The following is a 19,762-nucleotide window of genomic DNA, read 5'->3' as shown; positions in this document are numbered from 1 at the left end:
TGGAGCGGTTGACTTGGCCCCTCTTCCCCGTCGTCCTGCAGGTGGGTGTCTAGCCAGTCGCGACCGTGGACCTCGGACGCCACCCGGATCCGCCGCACCAGATAGTCGAGGTCCTCTTGCTGCTTCTTGCCACGTTTTGCCATCCTTCTGGCCGCCGCTGCCTGTGTGCGGGGTACTGCCGCAATTCAATGCACCAAAAAACACTGTTGTCTTAATACACTTCACAATATTCTGCAGTACAAGCCTGTAAAATAGTCCAAGCCAAGCCAATTCCTCCTGTTCCTTTGTTGCACACCTGGCCTTGCCCACGTTACCTTGTGTGCCAAAGTCTCAGCCCCCCCCCCCAAAGCATTAGGCCACCATGCCTATTGTGAGCTGTGCACCTTAGCTGGTGTCTGGCCCTTTAAGAGCTCTACTCCCCGTGTGCTCTGCCCCTTCCATCACTGTTGCTGGGGGCGGGGGAAGACTGCCGGATGCCTCTCTGGGCGGTATCGTTGAAAGGCCAGGGTTTGAACACCTAATCTTCGGTGTGGGCGTCTAAGACCTTCACCATTAGGCCGGGGTGACGCTTCAGTGATCGACAGGAGCAGCGTGCAGCCGCCAGCCACCGCGGTAAGCTCGTATCGGCCTACCTTGCAGCCACTTGTTAAAAAGGCTCCCAGTCTGCACGGGCTGCTGTTCTCGGCGCCGGGGTGGGCTCCCGGTCGTCAGCTGCAGTGCTTGTCAGTCGTTACGTTCGAGGCGGCCGGGGTGGGCTTCCGGTCGTCCTCAGGCGATGACGCTGTTGGGGTGATCGAGGCGGCCGCGGTTGTCTCCTGGTCGCCCTCACAAGCGGCACCGACGTTGAGGGCGGACGAGGCGACCGGGGTGGGCTCCCGGTAGTCTTTAGCAGCGGTGCTGGTCGCGGCAGCCAGGGTGGGCTCCCAGTCGTCCTTCGTCGCCGCGCAGTCGTTGGGGGGGGGGGGGGGGGGGGTTACGGCAGCCGGGGTGGGCTCCCGGTCATCTGCGTTTGTGACGCTGTTTGCTGGTAGGTCGCGGCGGCCGGGGTGGGCTCTAGTCGTCCTCCCCCTCAGGATATCGCTGGTAGGTCGCGGATACCGGGGTGGGCTCCCGGTCGTCCTCAGCCTCAGGGTATTGCCAACGTGGGGGAGGCCGGAGTGGGCTCCCGGTCGTCCTCTGCATCCCCGTTGCCCTCTGCTACAATGATCTCCGACGCCTCTGCTACAACGATTTCTGATGCTGCTCCCCCGCTCCCCAACAGATAGGAGCATCTCTGGGGAGCAGCGCTTATATCCCCTCCCCCCCCCCAGGTGCTGCACTGCTTTTCCTGGTCCCCCCCATTGGAGGGTTTGTACCATGCCTCTTGCCCCCATTGGCCGGGTGGGCCGGCGACTGGTTTCATGGGGGGGGGCTCAGCTTCCGTTATGGCGCCGGCCCTTTAGGCCCCCTTCGGCGGCAGCCTCTGCTCGTCTGGTGGCTAAGCAGTTTGCTTTTTCAACTTGCGCTTTAATCAGGCTCCAAGTCTTGAAGGAAAGCACGTGATTCTGAGGATATCCACGCCATTGAGCCTAAAATTGTAAATGTATGAAATCCAATCCAATTGTAAAGGTGACATTAAATGTCTCTTGGTGGGGGGGGGGGGGGGGGGGGGGTCCGGAGTTTGCCAAACGTTAAGATGGCCAAAGCCTGACTAAGCTCCCGCGACCAATTTAAGGCGCTAACTGCAAGGTTCCGCAGGAGCCATCGTCCCGGTGCTGTATCCCACCATCGCCATGTCATAATCGATACTCTCAGCTGAGTTACACTGAGGATTGCAACTGGCAATCCGGACAGGTCACCCCCCGAGCACACTCCCCGTGAGTGAGCCCGTCCCCTGATGCCACCTCTGCCCTGAGCTGTGCCCTGCGCTTCTCTGCTGTGCCCCGACCGCCGGTTCCGCTTAGTCTGCGGATCTCCTGTGCCCCCTGCCACCAGCTTGCTTCGCCGCCTGTTCCTGTTTCGTCTCTCCCGCCGTTTTGCCCTAGCCCCCTGTGCTCCCCCCCTCCCTTGCCCAGCCCCGGCCGCGTTTCCCGCCACCTCCCCGCCGCTGCCCCCCTGCGGCCCCGCCCCCTTCCCTCGCTCGCCCTCCCCATTCGCCCCCCCGCCCCCCCCTCCCAGCTGCCCCTCCCTCCCACGAGACTATTTAGAGTCCGTTGCTGCCAGTGAGGTGCAGTGACCTCTGTCCCTCCGGACAGGTCACCCCCCGAGCATACTCCCTTCCCCGTGAGTGAGCCCATCCCCTGGTGCCACCTCTGCCCTGAGCTGTGCCCTGCGCTTCTCTGCTGTGCCCCGACCGCCGGTTCCGCTTGGTCTGCGGATCTCCTGTGCCCCCTGCCACCAGCTTGCTTCGCCGCCTGTTCCTGTTTCGTCTCTCCCGCCGTTTTGCCCTAGCCCCCTGTGCTCCCCCCCCTCCCTCGCCCAGCCCCGGCCGCGTTTCCCGCCACCTCCCCGCCTCTGCCCCCCTGCGGCCCCGCCCCCTTCCCTCGCTCGCCCTCCCCATTCGCCACCCCGCTCCCCCTCCCAGCTGCCCCTCCCTCCCACGAGACTATTTAGAGTCCGTTGCTGCCAGTGAGGTGCAGTGACCTCTGTCCCTCCGGACAGGTCACCACCCCGAGCACACTCCCCGTGAGTAAGCCCGTCCCCTGGTGCCACCTCTGCCCTGAGCTGTGCCCTGCGCTTCTCTGCTGTGCCCCGACCGCCGGTTCCGCTTGGTCTGCGGATCTTCTTTGCCCCTGCCACCAGCTTGCTTCGCCGCCTGTTCCTGTTTCGTCTCTCCCGCCGTTTTGCCCTAGCCCCCTGTGCTCCCCCCCTCCCTCGCCCAGCCCCGGCCGCGTTTCCCGCCACCTCCCCGCCGCTGCCCCCCTGCGGCCCCGCCCCCTTCCCTCGCTCGCCCTCCCCATTCGCCACCCCGCTCCCCCTCCCAGCTGCCCCTCCCTCCCACGAGACTATTTAGAGTCCGTTGCTGCCAGTGAGGTGCAGTGACCTCTGTCCCTCCGGACAGGTCACCCCCAGAGCACACTCCCCGTGAGTGAGCCCGTCCCCTGGTGCCACCTCTGCCCTGAGCTGTGCCCTGCGCTTCTCTGCTGTGCCCCGACCGCCGGTTCCGCTTGGTCTGCGGATCTCCTTTGCCCCTGCCACCAGCTTGCTTCGCCGCCTGTTCCTGTTTCGTCTCTCCCGCCGTTTTGCCCTAGCCCCCTGTGCTCCCCCCCCTCCCTCGCCCAGCCCCGGCCGAGTTTCCCGCCACCTCCCCGCCGCTGCCCCCCTGCGGCCCCGCCCCCTTCCCTCGCTCGCCCTCCCCATTCGCCACCCCGCTCCCCCTTCCAGCTGCCCCTCCCTCGCTCCGCCCCCCCACTCTCCTCATATGGCAGAGTGGCCAACGCGCAGCGGGCGCGCCGATTGTGCGCCGAAGGTGCGCCAAAGGTAAGCCCGTCTGCGCCCGTCCGTGCCTGGCCCGCGCCCAGCGCCCGAACTCCTGGCTCCCGAGGACCCCAGCCCACCCGCCAGACGTGCGATGCCGCCACCCTCAACGCACTCAACACCGGCCGAATCCCGGGATGCTACCAAGCCATCCCGGGATGCTACCAAGCCACCCCGAGACGCACCCACGGACCCTTCAGCTGCCACGCCTGCAAGTTCACCTGCATCCGGACCTGCCCCGCACCAGCACCCGCCAAGCCGAACACCAGCAGCAACCACCTCAAGTGCATCCTGCTCAACACCCGCTCCGTCCACAGACACGCCATCGAACTCTGGAACCTCCTCGACACCACATCTCCAGACGTTGCCTTCCTCACGGAAACCTGGATGAACGCCTCTTCAGGGCCCGACATCGCATCGCCATCCCAGAGGGATACAAGATCATCCGGAGGGATCGCGACAACCAGATTGGAGGAGGCATCGCCATCATCCACAGGGACACCATCCGCATCACGACCAACACCGACGACACCCTGACTACCGCCGAACACCTACACTTCCAGATCCACAGCGACCCTAAGACCACCCTCAGAGGCACCCTGATCTACCGACCCCCGGGACCACGCACACCATTCAGCGAAGACATCGCCGACTTCATCAGCCCGCACGCCCTCCCCTCCGCTGACTACATCCTCCTGGGGGACATCAACTTCCACCTGGAGAACAACAACGACCGCAACACCACCACCCGGCTTGACAACCTCGCCAACCTCGGACTCAAGCAGCTGGTGTCCACCCCCACCCACCTCGCCGGACACACACTCGACGCCGTCTTCTCATCCAGCAAAGACATCGCCTCAGCCACGCCACTAGACTCCACTGGACGGACCACAGCTGCGTCCACTTCACCTTCAGAAGAACCACGATCCACCACCACCAGCAACAGGATGCTCGAAGAAGCTGGAACAAGATCACAGCCGACCAGCTCGCCGCTTCCCTGAGCCAGCACCCTCCAGCCAGCTCAGCGAACCCTAGCCAGGCCGCCGACAACCTCACGAAGTGGATCAGCACCTGCGCGGACGAACTCGCCCCACTGAGGACCCCGCCCAGCAGACCCGGCAGCAAGAAGGCCCCATGGTTCACCGACGAACTCAAGAGCTCCAAGAAGAACTGCCGAGCCCTCGAGAAAGCCTGGAGAAGGGAGCCAACACCGGACAACATGACCATCCTCAAGCTCGCCACCCGGAAGCACCATCAACTAATCCACACCACCAAGAAAACAGCCTTCAAGGACCGGCTGGACAACAACGCACACAACTGCATGGAACTCTTCAACATCGTGAAAGAGCTCTCCATCCCCAACGCCGGAAACAACGACATCACCCCATCGCAAGACCTCTGCAACTCCCTCGCCTCCTACTTCCACAACAAGATCGCTGACATACACAACAGCTTCATCCCACAAACAACGCCCCCCACGACCGCACCAACGCCCCCCACCACCACCCTCAGCGCCTGGACCCCGATCAACACAGAAGACACCATCCGCACGATGAACTCTATCCACTCCGGATCTTCGACCGACCCCTGCCCTCACCACGTATTCAACAAGGCCGACGCTGTCATCGCACCCCACCTGCAGGACATCATCAACACCTCCTTCGACACCGCCACCTTCCCTGAGAGCTGGAAGCACGCCGAACTCAGCGCTCTACTAAAGAAACCAACAGCGGACCCCACCGAACTCAAGAATTACCGCCCCATCTCGCTCCTCCCGTTTCCAGCCAAAGTCATCGAGAAGACCGTCAACAAGCAGCTGGCCGCCTTCCTCGAGACGAATGGATCCCTCGACCCCTCACAGTCTGGCTTCCGAGCCAACCACAGCACCGAGACCGCCCTCATCGCTGCCACCGATGACATCCGAGCCCTGCTGGACAACGGAGAAACAGCGGCCCTCATCCTCCTAGACCTCTCCGCAGCATTCGACACTGTCTGCCACCGCACCCTAGTGCAGCGCCTCAGCAACGTCAGAATCCAGGAGAAGGCACTGGAATGGATCATCTCCTTCCTAGACGGAAGGACACAGAGAGTCCGACTACCACCGTACAAGTCAGAGGCCACCGAAGTCATCTGCGGCGTCCCTCAAGGATCCTCGCTTAGCCCCACCCTCTTCAACGTCTACATGAGCCCCCTTGCGGCCATCGCACGCCAACGCAACCTCAACATCATCTCCTACGCCGACGACACCCAGCTGATCCTCTCCCTGACCAACGACCCAGCCAGAGCCAGAGCCAACCTCCACGAAGGGATGAAAGACGTAGCCGAGTGGATGACGACCGGCCGCCTGAAACTGAACTCAGAGAAGACGGAAGTCCTCATCCTGGGCTCCTCGCCCTCCGCCTGGGACGACTCCTGGTGGCCCCCCGCCCTGGGCACCGCACCCAAACCGACAGACCACGCACGAAACCTGGGCTTCATCCTGGACTCCTCCCTCTCCATGACCAGACAAGTCAACGCCGTCTCCTCGTCCTGTTTCAACATCCTGCGCATGCTACGGAAGATCTTCCGGTGGATCCCCACCGAGACCAGGAAGACGGTCACCCAGGCCCTCGTCACCAGCCGACTGGACTACGGCAACGCCCTCTACGCCGGAACCACCGCCAAGCTCCAGAAGAGACTCCAGCGGATACAGAACGCCTCAGCCAGACTCATCCTCGACATCCCCCGAAGCAGCCACATCTCCGGACATCTGAGAGACCTGCACTGGCTCCCCGTCAACAAGAGAATCACCTTCCGTCTCCTCACCCACGCACACAAAGCCCTACACGACCAAGGCCCGAGCTACCTCCACAACCGCCTCAACTTCTACGCTCCCAAACGCCATCTCCGATCAACCAGCCACGCCCTCGCCGCCGTCCCCCGCATCCGAAGAGCGACAACAGGAGGAAGGTCCTTCTCCTACCTGGCCGCCAAGACCTGGAACTCCCTCCCGACCGACCTGCGCCTGACCCAAGACCACCTCTCCTTCAGGAAGAAGCTCAAGACCTGGCTGTTCGAGCAGTTGCGGCCCCCCCCCCCCCCCCCTCCCCCCCAAGCGCCTTGAGACCCTCCGGGTGAGTAGTGCGCTTTATAAATGTCTTGATTGATTGATTGATTGGCAGGGGCGCGGCCTGCTGCGCATATGCATACCCATGAGGCTGTGACTGCTGGGATTCTCGTCTGTATGCGATCGCGCCGGCTGGGAGTGAGCTGGTGATCGGGATCACCTGGGAGCATGTTGCGTGGTCTGCTTGGCCCGCGCTACCAGGGTATGTCCTGTGCCCTCGGTCTGCTGCCGGTTAGGGCCTGCTTGTGCACCTGGAATCCTGAGCGCCTGCACTGGTGGCGTAGAGCAGAGGTTGCCTCGGTGAGTGTGCTGCGGTCTCAACTGCCCCGGGCGTCTGAGATACAGCTGCACACCAATCCCTAGTGGCCCCGGGGATACTGAGAACGGTACTGTTGCAGCAGGGCGGGAGCGGCGAGCCCAGGGCGCTGTGCAGAGATGGGCGAGGTAGCTCTGATCACCTCGCTACAAAGGCTCCGAACTATCCATCTATCTGGATTTTACATTACAGGTGCAGGAGGCGCAGAAACAATATGTTCCAGTGAAAGGCAAGCTGAGAGCTCAACATAGAATATGCCATGCTTTACCCTGCGCAACTCAGTGACATTGGATGGCAAATCAAAAATGTACACGGATCCGAGTAGTGTGCTCCAGATGCTGAAGTCACGCTCCAGTGCCAATTCCAAGAAAGCTGGACAGGACTCGACTCTGAACAATATTGAGCTTGTAGCGATTTAGACCAACAGGACTAGTGCCCTGCTTCTGGTATAGTTTTTATTCATCGTTATATGTACTAGAAGGCTTTGGTAGCTGGATGTGGAGGTGGCGATGTCAATATGACTTAGGATTGGATCCTAAATGCAAGCTTCTAATTGTGAAATTGATATATGTCCAGTGTATTTTGAGGAATGTGGGATTAAAGAATTAGCACCATAATTGTAATATTTGCAGTATTAAGTTAGTAAATTGGAGGGTTTCATGTATGGCGGCAATCGGTCATTAGAATGTAAGAGCTGATGACCAGCTCAGGGGCACTGGCCGCCCCCGCGTGTATTACATGCATTTTCAGGTTCATAGTGGGGGGGTGGGGGGGGTCAAGTTGCAATGTAATTGGGAGGTAAACATGGCGTGGGAGGGGGGGAATTTATGTTTGAAGAGATTTGTTTCGAGTAGCCAAATGGAGATAGCCAAACTGGAAACAACTTACAAACTAGCTGGTTTGATTACAGAGACGTACACCGAGTTTAGATAGCGAGCAGGGAACTTCGCCAAAAATGAAGGTAGCCACGATAAGCTATGACATGGAACATTAGAAGTCCGGATTGTTGACACAGTATAGACCGAGGGGCTCCTATGTTGCGGCCGGATTCACACCCCATACACGGGGGTTCGGATACGGGCACGTCGCGGTTCTGTGGTACAACTTCAAGAGGTGTGTGGACAATCTGGATGTGTTGCTGGTGTGCATCAATGGCTGAATTACGATGACCCTCAGTTTTACCGGTCTTCAAATAGTAAACTCGCTACATTTGCAAATATTCCTCAGCTATGGGGTGGGATTTTTAATTGCGTCCTATTGCCCAAACTAGATAGATCCAGGGGATCCATTAGAAGGCCATCTGTTGCAGCAAAAACGATATCCACGATAGCTGAAGCAAGCAGGTTGACAGATGTTTGGTGCTACCGATCACCACAAGGCAGAGAATAGACCCACTTCACATCAACACATGACACACGAACACGCATTGACTACTGGCTCGTCTCTAGGAGTCTACTCTCTTACATACACAAATGCACGCACTTACCTCATACATTGTCGGATAATTGCCCCTAAATCTAATGTTGGCCCCTGTAGGTGTACAGCCTAAGTTTCAGACATGGCGTTTTCAACAATATTCCTTGCAGAACACAGCATTCCGTGAAGTACTCGCTCAGGCAATAGATGAATATTTTCTTTATAATATCTGGAGTGTAACAAGTATGGCCGCCATCCGGGAGGCCTTTCAGGCCTACATTTGTGGGGTAACAATCGCTAAACACGCTGGGGTACTTGGGTCCTTAAGAGATGGTATGTATAAACTAGAAAAAAAACTAACAGTTCTGGAGCGCGACACACAACGAACGGCCGAGCCTGAAAGGCGGTCACTGATCAGAGGGAAGATTGAAGAATATAATGAACTTGCACAAACTGAACTAGTCCACCTGGGAAAATATGCCACTGCCAGGGTGTACGGGAAAGGGGAGAGACCTTGTGTCACATTGGCTGCATTGACTTACCTCCGAGAAAAGATAGCAAGGTGGTAACGTGACAAGAATGGTACACAGGTCTGGAGTGCCCCACAAATCACTGAATGTTCGAGCCTTTTATGCAGAACTTTCCGCGTGCAATATCAATACAGATAAGCCAGCCAAAAAATATCTAGCATATATTGCCATGAAATGACTGACTCCCATAGGGAGCGATTGATGGCCCCTCTCCGTCCTACCGACATTATTGAAGCGTTGAAAGCAATGCAAAATATTAAAGCACCTGAGTCTGTCAGTGGCCTATTATAAGTCATACCAAGATCGTCTGATTCCGCGCCTAGTCAATCTAGTTGAGGAAATGGTGAGAGAGGGGGTATTGCCCCCAACGATACAAGAGGCAATACGGATTACACTGGTAAAGCCTGGTAAGACACCTACAGAGTGTTCATTATATAGGCCATTGTCGCTACTTAACACAGATACAGAACATTTCCCCCAAATACTAGCAAACAGGATCCCCCCCCCCCCCCCCCCGGCCACCCCCCGCTCCCTGGCTTGGTGGGCCCAGAACAATCAGGATTTGTCCCTGGATGGCTCCTTGACAAGTAACTTATGTACTCCATTCTGGGTAGATCTCCAGAATTGACCCTGATGTGCGTGCAGCGGCTGACTTCTTGGATGCCAAGAAGTCATTCGACTCGGTTGAAGGGAGCTTTTAACTGGCAGTATTGAGACATGTTGGGGTGGGAGAGGTATTTATAAAGTTAGTTTAAGTATTGAATGTGAAGCCAGTGGCCAGAGTGTGAGTTAATGGCATGCTACCTGCCCCAATCATAATTACCAGGGGCTCAAGACAGGGCTACCGTCTTTCTCCATTGCTATATGCTCTTGTGACTGAACCCTTAGCGTGTGACACAGGAGAATACTATTCCCGCTGAGGTAAACAATTTCTGCAATATAATTTGACAATATCCGCGTATGCTGATGACACGCTGTTGTATGTCAGAAACCCTGAACTTAACCGAACTCTAATATTACAAGAAGTTGAGAGATTTGGTGGTCATTCTGGACGTCGCGTTAACTGGAATAAATCACTTAGATTTCCCTTAACAGCCTCCACTACCCAGGGACAACTAGAGCATCCCTTAACGTGGACACTAGAACCAGCGCAATATCTTGGAGTTCAGGTTCACACGGACCTAGAGATAGTTATTCGCGATAAATCTTCTCTACCAGCTGGCCTGGCTGGTTGAGAATAACTTAGCTTCTTCATGGCTATTTGAGAAGTAAACCATTTAAAAACTGAAGCTACAAAGACAGTGCTATGTTCTTAGACTTGCAATAACCTAGCCTAATACAATGGAGCAGGTTTGGTAAATGGTTGTTGGAAAAAAGGTAACATGTAGGATTTGGGTTCATGCAAATATGTGGACTCCTCCATGGAGCTGGCTCTTTGGAAGGAGATATTTTCACACCACCTTGATCACCAACACAACAGTAAAATATGTGCATACACACCCATATCATGCACAAACACCAGAAACCCCACTCACAAGTGTCCTACCCGGAAGTAGTTTGCAAGACAGAATGATGAAGTACTTAACGAAATTTGAAATTAAAAGCCTTGATCCAACCCTCCCCTACCTACCATTCTCACTCAGTTACCAACCTTACCTGGTGCTTGCTCCCGCAGACCAGAGGAATTTGATAAACAAGAAACACATCATTGTTGTTCTTACTAAAGCCAGAGCATGTGGCCGCCGCATTGATGAGATGGACGGACCCCAGGTCCAGGGATGGAACAGTAATGTACTTGGAGACAGCGACAATTGCTTGTCCTGTGTGGCTGCAATGGGCAGTCACTAAAAGCAAGTGGAGAAAGGCAAATCCCAGTTAGTCAATGCCACAGACAACTCCAGATTAGTATGTAATGTGCAAACGAAACAAGCCATGACTGTCCCTCCATTAAACTAGCACAGCTCCCCACTAGCCTCCACACCCAATACCCCACAATGATCAATGATTTTGGATGCCAAAATCTAATGCAAGTGAGCAAACGGCCCAGATGTCGTGCAGCACTGAAAGGTATAAGCAAATCTAATCTGCAATGGTAGGTGGCTATGGATTTGGGGAGGGGTGATAAAAAACAGTCATAAATTAAAATAATATTTATTCATGTTAAAGTTAGCATAAATTGCACTGTTGAAGACTGTGGCTTTTTAAACTTTCATGGAAATTTTCATGTGTACATGTTTTTCTCCCTCTGTTTTTCTTTTTCATAAAATAGTCGAAATGGGATTCATGTTGTGGTGCAGTTTCTTGTACTCTATCTAACTTGTGCTTCGAATGAAGCCATGCCTGAGGAATTCCTGCATATTGGCCATTATAAAATGTATTGTGAAAAGCGCAGAGAGGCATATAAGTGGCAGGTAAGGCCACAGCTCAAAATCCATGCCTAACAATCTATTCAAGATACCCAATTGGTGACTTATTAATCCCAAGATAGGTTACTTTGTACCACAACATACACCCACCTGGACTCCCAAAATAGCATGGGGTGGAGGAGCTGCTGAAGTCGAAGCAGCAGCTATTTGCCTTGCATTCAGCCTGGGTGATGGGTAGACTGCCGCAGGCCAATCGGTCTGCATTATGCACTGCATCACACACATCTGCACCGGGAGCATCCATGGCTGTAGAGAAAGCATGACAAGGTTCAATGTAACCCCCAATATGGAAGAAGTGCTGACCATTCCCAGAAGATACCAGATCTAGAACACCAGTCCTCTTACCGTGCAATACTGGGCACCTCAGCATCTTTTCCAGAGAGATCTTCAGTCCATCAAGGACTTCTTCAATCCCAAGGGTCATGGTGTACTCCCCATCCTGCAGCATAAATAGGAATGGGTGAAGGTGATGAGGAGAACGAGCTACAGTACAGTAGCATGGACTCATTCAGTCCCGAGCGCATAATTTCTCCCCCCCCCCCCCCAAAAAAAAAGTGCTCGTTAGGAATCTATGGCTGTTGACAGTCAAGTGACAGATATTCGACCTCAAAATAAATATGTAGTCGGTTCAGTAGACAAAGACTTGACAAGTAGGCACAGCTGTAAGCAGGACCTCATGATGCACTAATGCAACTATGCTGGTGCCATCTGTTGAGACAACATATGGGACTTAAATCTGTTCTGAACTATGGAACAATGTTTGCAGAGATTAGTGGTTAAGCAGAGAAGTCCGCATTTAAAAGAGAAAAGCTCTCAATACTCGATAGGTGTGGACCCCCACATGTGGCATGATTAGATTCATGTTCAGTATTTTAGAGCCACGCAACAAACCTGGGGAGCCTGAACATGGTTTGCAAAGAACTACTCTAGGCATGGAAGGAAATGTAGCGGACCACTGCTCACACCTGAAGCTCTCACCTTCTCATTTATGAAGCACCCAGTATACGCAGCACCAACTACCGGGGAGCCATCTGGTGTACGCGACACCCAGGTCCCACAGGAAGAGTCGTTTTGGAGGCTGTGCATCATTCCATCCGCTCCTAGGGAAGGAAGCACAAGGTGAGGAGACATTCAGCCCTAAACATTGTCAAAATGTAGCTACTTCCAACACCCTAGGACTTTCCAAATGCCACTAACAAATGTCTTTGTGGAATGGGGTGATGAAGGAGGAAATGTTTCCAATCCACTCCTATGCACACCATGCAAGCATACATTGGACGTTACTTTCGACTAATCAGCACCGGTCATCCTGTAAAGGAACATCCTATACACACGCCGGGATGTAAAATTAAGTACATTCCTATCCTTTGTCTCAGTCAACACACAGAGGTCAGCATGCATAAATTATTGCAGTTATATTGATTTAAATGAAAGTCGAATACAGAACAAGAAGACATGTAAACCCCTTCTCTTAAATTGCTCCAGGACATGGCACCCATGAAGGGCCAGCTGAGAATTACGATCAATAAAGAACAACTGGCTCTGCTCTATCTAAAAAGAGACGCAGATCAAGGGAGGCCGTGTATGCCACGCCCTTCGCGCCACAGTCGAGGGAGAAGGATGAGAAAAGCAATGTCCGTGAGATCCTGTTGGACTAAGGTTCGAAACTGGCTGGAAATAATAAGAAAAGAAAATAGACATTTAGGGAATTGTACAAATACCTAGATCCAGCAGATGCGGATTCGGTAGATGAACAAACAAAACAAAGCTACATCTTGCAGGCATATCTACCAATGACGGGCCCCACAGAGGTGGAAATTCTCAGTGTACCTATAACAGGATAAGGAACTCCTCATTATTCGCTCTCTTAATACGTACAAGTCCCTGGATGGCTACACTGGGAACTTAGAGATATTTTGATCCTCAACTGGTGAGCATTTTAACAAAACTATATAACAATATTGCCCAGAAAGAGAGTTCAACTTAAGCGGAGGGTCGGGGGGGGGGGGGTGGGGTCACAGTTGTGCTCAAGTGGGTGGGAGAACTTGCTTTTATGCTCTCCTTACATAGCCATAGCACTCCCAAATATCAACACAAAACCCACATGAAAAAACTGGCCTCCAGGATAGAACTGCTAATGACTGACTTAGTCCACCTCTACCAGGGGAACTTTATCAGTGATGGACATGCCAACAACAATGTGGGGCAGGCTACCCACCTGGTCATGAAATTCAGATACCAACTAGCTTTTTCTTGGATGTGGCGAATGCTTTTGACCCGATTGACTGGTTATTCCTCAGGCGAAAGCTGAAGTCTGATTGCGGAGATAACTTTAAATGGACAATTGTCACCTGTGCAAACAGGGACCAGACAAGGTTTCCACCTCTACCTAATTTTGTTTCTGGTGAGCAGCGAGCCTTCTGCCTGCCAGCAACACCAAGAAATTCAAGGGCTCTCTTTTGGACCCGATGAGCACCAACAAACACTTGCTGACGGCAAACTGCCAACACTAAGTGATCAAGAATTTTCCCTCCCACCCCTCATCACTCAATTGCAGATATTACAAGACCAACGTGGATATAAAATAATAAAGAGATCTGAAAGTCTTAATTTCACCTCCAAAGAGACAGTAACATGTTTACAACAAGCCTAACATTTGAAGTGGGCTTAGACAAATTATAGCCAGGGATACATTAACATTTGCAGTACCAGACATAGACAAAGAAAAATATCCGTGTCTCCTGACTGACATTTGAAGAGATTTGTGGAAGATGTCCTTACTATCTATATTCCTTTAAGGTTTGATACACATGATAAAAATGAACATATGACAAATGGGAAACATCCTATACCCTGCAGTCACAACAACAACCTGCCTTTACAAAACACACATTTATACATCTCTAGGGTTATTTTTATGGGGGGTGGTAAGTGTTCTATAAGTACTTAGGGTTTTTTTAGGCCATGTTTGACATTTATTTAGAATTTCATGGGGTGATTCTTTTAGAAGGGGACTGTGCTTAAATAAAGGTTAGGGACCACAGTGTGACCAGGTGGGGTTAATGGGAGATGGCCCTTCATCTGTAGCACGATATTGGAAAGGTCTGCGGAATTTTGCATTTCCATTAAAATAGTTGTTTTTTTGTTTAATATCGGCTCAATCCACAACCCTTTTATCACATTTTTTCATGGACGTGGAATGCATGCCAAGACTAGGGCTGGGTGATTCATTCCACTCTGCTGGCAGAGTTTTGCCCACTCCACATTAAGCTTGTAACACGGAGTCCCGGCAAAACTCCCCCCAATCATCGCATGGCAGAGTTTTTTTCTTACACACGACTGTCCAGCATTAAGCTGGAGAGCGTGAATTGGCTTCCCCTAGCGCGATTTTCTCAATGCGGGCTGTCGCGAACGTTCATGGTGAAAAGTTGCCGCTCAAGTAGAAAATCTATTTGAGCAGCAGCAAAGAAGCAGTGCCCTGTGGCACCCAGATTTTGCAGCATGGAACAAAATCCTGGCGCTAAAAAGTAGCGCAACGTGCCGATTCTATCCGCGGAACTCCGTGAAATCTCAATGAGTTTTTATGCAACTCCACTGAATTTGGTCGAGTGAAACTCCTTGAATTCTGCCCACCCCTAGCCAGGTCCACAGGAAAGGACAACATGACTGGGCAGCAATACACACAGAAGTGTTTCGTTGGGTGATGGTGGAGTTTTGAGGTTCAGATGACAAATCGCTGTGGTTGGGAGGCAAGAGTTGTTGTAGACAGCCAGGGGTACCAACTAGTGGAGTTTAAGCAGGGGAAAGGATGGCCATATTTATTTCTTTGACACTTTGGGGGACAAGGACCGGGTACTGATGATGGGGCAGGTTGGCTGATTGAAGAGGGACTTAAGGAAAAGAAAACTGCCTGAATCTGCATGCCCATAGTTTGGATGGAACTGCTCTGGAGTTATCAGTGATAGGGAGCATTATAATCAGAGCTGGATTGGTCTTTCATTCCATCAGGCATTTCATCAGATGTCTGGGGCAGTCAGAGGCCAATTGTGAAAGTCCAGGACCGCTGCTGGTGCTTCTGTCCTTTACCCAGTTCTCAGAACTTAACTGCAGCAGATGCAGGAGAGTTGGAGAGAAAGAGGGAGAGCAAAAGGGCAAACGATCAGAGGAGGAGAAGAGAAAGGAGAGAAGATAGGCAGGTAGGATGGATTAACAACAACAAAAAAGTCCAAGTCTAGCATGGGAACTGCCTGGTTTGAGCATTTTTGCCAGGTCTGTTTAAGCATCCCCAGTCTGGCCAAGAATACTGCCCACAGGGGGATGCAGAACATAAAGGTGGAATTGAAGGGCTGCACACAAAGTGTTGGGACTGTGGATTATTTTGCGATGGTGAGATACATTTGTCCTCTTTGCTAAATGAGTGTAATGTGATATGTGATATATGTACAGGTGTAATGGATAACCTGTGGGGAGAAGTCTGAGGAGTTTAGAATAGGATGAGCACCAGCAGTGAGAAGAGATATTGAAGGAATGGGTGGGGCAAGAAGATATTTCAACTGGGATTTTCCCGATTGGTGGGTTGGGGGCAAGGTGGAGGGTGGATCTTATGATGGAATAGAACTGCAATGCGCCGTTGAGTATGGATGGGGAAAGAAAAAGAAAATCTAAAAAGGGCGTTGATAAGGAAGAAGGGGAGTGATTGAATGATGTGATGTGTATCGGACGATTGTTGTGAAGGGACTGGTAGAAACTTTAAGATGGGTGCTGAAGTGTGTGTGTTGTTGTTGTTGTTAGGCACTGACATTGCATTATCAGTGAAGTGAAATGGCTTTAGCGTGTGTAGGAGAGTGGCATCGACTGCATAGTTGCCTCCAACTTTTTGCTGATGTTTTGGCTCTAGCCAGGCTGTGGCCCTGCTATCCAGGACCCCAGCCTATCTGCTTCATCTCTAAACTAATGTGAGTACCCTAAGTACATACCAATTGGATGCTGAGACCACCCTATGAGCCCCTTGTTGATGTTACCCTAGGTACCCAGGGCATGGGTCCCTCAGAGGCCTACCAGGGGCTGAAGCACTCCTTGTGCCACCCCTGGGACAGCCATACAAACTGACACCACCAGCCTTGGTAAGGTGGTGCTTGCACCCCTTACAGGGATATAGGTATCCTGTATCCCACTTAAATACAACACATATATCCTCATAGGTCACCCCTAAGGCAGGCCTTGCTAATCCTACAAGGCAGGGTGCTGAGATGTGTGAGGGGGAACCCCTACCCGAGTAGGGCCCCTCTGCAACTTTCGTTAAAACTAATACGAGGTTGTTTGTAGTGCAGCCATACCATATTCTCTTAAGCGCATTATAATCAGTTGCGATAGGATGCTAACTTGAGAATGGCTGCACAGAACCATGTCGTGTTTGGTGTCAAACATCTTGGAATCATACCCCCAATCCCATCATGGGGGAGAGGGCATGATTCCCCCCTGCTAGAGGGGCGATATGGTAAAAGCGGCAGATTTTAGACACCAATTTAAAAGAGCACACGTAGTACAAAATGGATGCTACCCGCCACCCACACGATTCTGGCAGCCTGTTGCTGGGCAGGACTCCAACCACGGCAGCTGGACCATAGGGATCTTGCTGCAGGGAGGTGTCCCAACCTCCCCAGACAGACTATGTGGATTGGAACTGGGTAGGTACACCTTAGGATGCCTTTCAAACTTGCACGTAGGCTTCTCCAGTGCCTACTTCTGCATACACCGCCTCAAACCGGTTCAGGGGCATCCTGTCCCCTGCCCAGGCGGGAAACACATAAAGGGGAGAGGGTGTAGCCACCCTTTCCCGTCTGAACTCCCATTGGTGGGCTCTGATTTAGACACTCCCCTAATCCCTGGATAAAGGTGGGTGCAGGGTCCCCAGAGCCTCAGATTAATCTTGGACGAGAACTTTGCTTCAAAGACTTGAAACTTCGACGAGCTGCCGCTCAGCTGAATGAAGAAATCTCCCTTGGGGTAAAGGAGTTACCCCCCTGTTTGGCAGGCACCTGAAACACTGCAAGTGACCCGGTTGGAACTCCGCTGCTCCTACAGACATCGAAGACTTCTGCCTACCCTGAGGTGGGTTCCCAAGCATCCCAGAGGCCAGTGAGTGTGCACAGCAAAGCTGAGCACCGTGGACCCCGTGGGTGCCGAGATCCCCAAAACCCCAGGACACGGCCACCTCTTGCCCAGCACATGAACCCGACAAGTGGGGAAGTTGTGCTTTGGCCCATAATTGAGCCAACCTCTCAGCATCACCTGTGCCAAAGAACGACACCCCAGCCTGCTCCGGCGACCTGTGGGCACATCTTTACACACTCCAAATTGCTGCCTCCCGCAGTCCCCTGTGTCTCGACTGGTGGGCCCTGGCGGAGGTCAATCTTCAAGGGCTCCCCTGGTTGCTCCAGGCCTGCCCTACGGTCTCCTTGCTGGAGACCTCGCTCAGACCTCGTGGGTCTGCACCGTAGCCGTTTCTTGATCCTTGCGTGGGTTGCGGTTGCCAAGGCTTAGTGGATCCAATCCGGACACTAACACCGCAGCGGCCTTCATCCTTTGTGGGACAGTCTCCTTCTAGCAGCTGGCCTTCCTTGACACCTCCTGGACCCTATGGCTGCTGATCCAAGCTACCCGTCTTCAACCTGGAAGCACCAGACATTGAAGGGCTTCTCCTAAGGCACCTGGTCACTGGCTAGTGACCCAGACTCTGTCCCCTCTGCTTTCAGGTCCTTCCCTTCAAGATCTATATCTTCAACCTGCACGACATCGACGACGCTTCTCGCCAGCAGCAGTTCTTCACGTTTTTCCACAGAAAACGAGAAATCGACCCGACATCGAAAACGACCTATGCACCCGGCTTCCCTGGGGCAGGTAACAGTGGTACCTCGGTACTGTCGTGGGTGTGGGCCCTCCAAGAGCTTAACTTAAAACTCCTGAACTTGAATTCCTGCTAGAATTGACTAGATTCTTGCATTTTCCAACCACGACATTTCCCGTAGGGTTTAATAGGGATCCCGACTGTAGTTTCAACACTGCACACACTTCCCGTGGGTCCCCTTCCTCACTACCTTGGGTGGTTTCATAAGGGGCCAGCGTTCCTAAGTGCCCTAGGCACTGTCTGCAGAACTGTCGTGGTTCTTGTACCACTTTAATATATGGTTTGGTCCCCCCCCTCGGGCCCTGTGATTCCAGTGCTATCTATTGTAATTATAAATGTTTTATTGAATTGTATCCTTACCTCCAGCCTCTCAAGGGACTAGTGGGATTTGTTCTTAGAATAAATACATATATTTTGAATATATACCTGTGTGGACTACTCTTTCATTTGGTCATTCAAGAGGTTATCCATGGTAAAACAATAAGCTTAACACTCCTTCAAGACTTAACCTGAAGGCTGCTCTCCACAGCTACCACTAGGATAGCTTTCTTTAAAGGTGGTCTTTAAACCCATCACCTTAAGAGTCGAATTGGACTGGTGCAAGGTGTCCCCTATAACTAGTGCACAGCATATGCCAGGCCACCTTATCACAGCGTGTACGGCATTGCCTCACTTAACGCAGACCTATTGCATTAAAGCATACTTTTAACCACTATATTGGTGTCTGTAGTGATTATGCCATCTCATTAGATATCCTTCGCTTTGTAATCTCCTCTTCAACCGTACCTCACCTATCAACCACTAGTAGTAATCCTATGTGTACAAAGAAGGAAGGTGCACTAGGAAGTAATCAATAAGCTTCAAGTCTATTAATAAAATATAACCTTTATTGTAGCTGTAGTGTTAAAATTGGTCATCACCCAATGCGTTTAGTTCCAGAAGGAACTTCATCAGGGCTGAAAAGATGCACAGATAAAGACAAAACTAAATAACACATAGTACAACAACATATATATAAAATACATACAACAAATATAAAAATATATATATATATATATATATATATATATATATATATATGCTTAACACACAAATCCATTATCATAGAACGGCACAGAAAAGACAAAAAACTAAGATATATATATATATATATATATATATATTCACTGAAAAAACCATAGGTTTCACACACGTTATAGTTAGGAATTAGCATTTAAAAAACCTTGCAAATTCACTTAAAAAAACATATGTTTCACACATGTTCTAGTTAGCTGGACATTTCACTCTTGAAAAACCATTGAAATTCCCCCGTTATAGTTAGTGCAGGCAACTATAACTCACGCGACCGCAATCCTCTGCGGAGGACGTCAGATATTACATCACTGTATTTAGACACTTATTTACCCATGTCTTCTTCCATTAATTTTTAGCTATACATATATTACAAATATGTTTTTTTTCAGAAAGACACATATGTCATCAGTGATGTAATATCTGACGTCATCAGCAGAGGATTGTGGTTGCGTGAGTTACAGTTGCCTGCACTAACTATAACGGGGGAATTTCAATGGTTTTTCACGAGTGAAATGTCCAGCTAACTATAAC

The 19,762-nt window shown here is 51.8% G+C and overlaps 1 protein-coding gene across 3 annotated transcripts in view; it reads right to left on the bottom strand.

The window, feature by feature from the left end:
• Window positions 1–19,762, bottom strand: part of LOC146810628 (zona pellucida sperm-binding protein 4-like) — a 124,183-nt gene that overhangs the window by 70,130 nt on the left and 34,291 nt on the right. For all 3 annotated transcript variants that reach the window (XM_085614438.1, XM_085614437.1, XM_085614436.1), the window contains exons 2-5: window positions 12,229–12,350; window positions 11,596–11,689; window positions 11,341–11,496; window positions 10,481–10,668 (exon numbers count right to left, since the gene is read on the bottom strand). In XM_085614438.1, coding sequence (XP_085470564.1) covers window positions 10,481–10,668; window positions 11,341–11,496; window positions 11,596–11,689; window positions 12,229–12,339 — 549 coding nt within the window. In that variant the 5' untranslated portion in view covers window positions 12,340–12,350. The remainder of the gene's footprint in view (window positions 1–10,480; window positions 10,669–11,340; window positions 11,497–11,595; window positions 11,690–12,228; window positions 12,351–19,762) is intronic.

Source organism: Triturus cristatus, chromosome 7 (genome assembly GCF_964204655.1).
Source record: "Triturus cristatus chromosome 7, aTriCri1.1, whole genome shotgun sequence".
Taxonomy (NCBI): Eukaryota; Metazoa; Chordata; class Amphibia; order Caudata; family Salamandridae; genus Triturus; species Triturus cristatus.
This window is presented reverse-complemented; position numbering and strand designations above follow the sequence as displayed.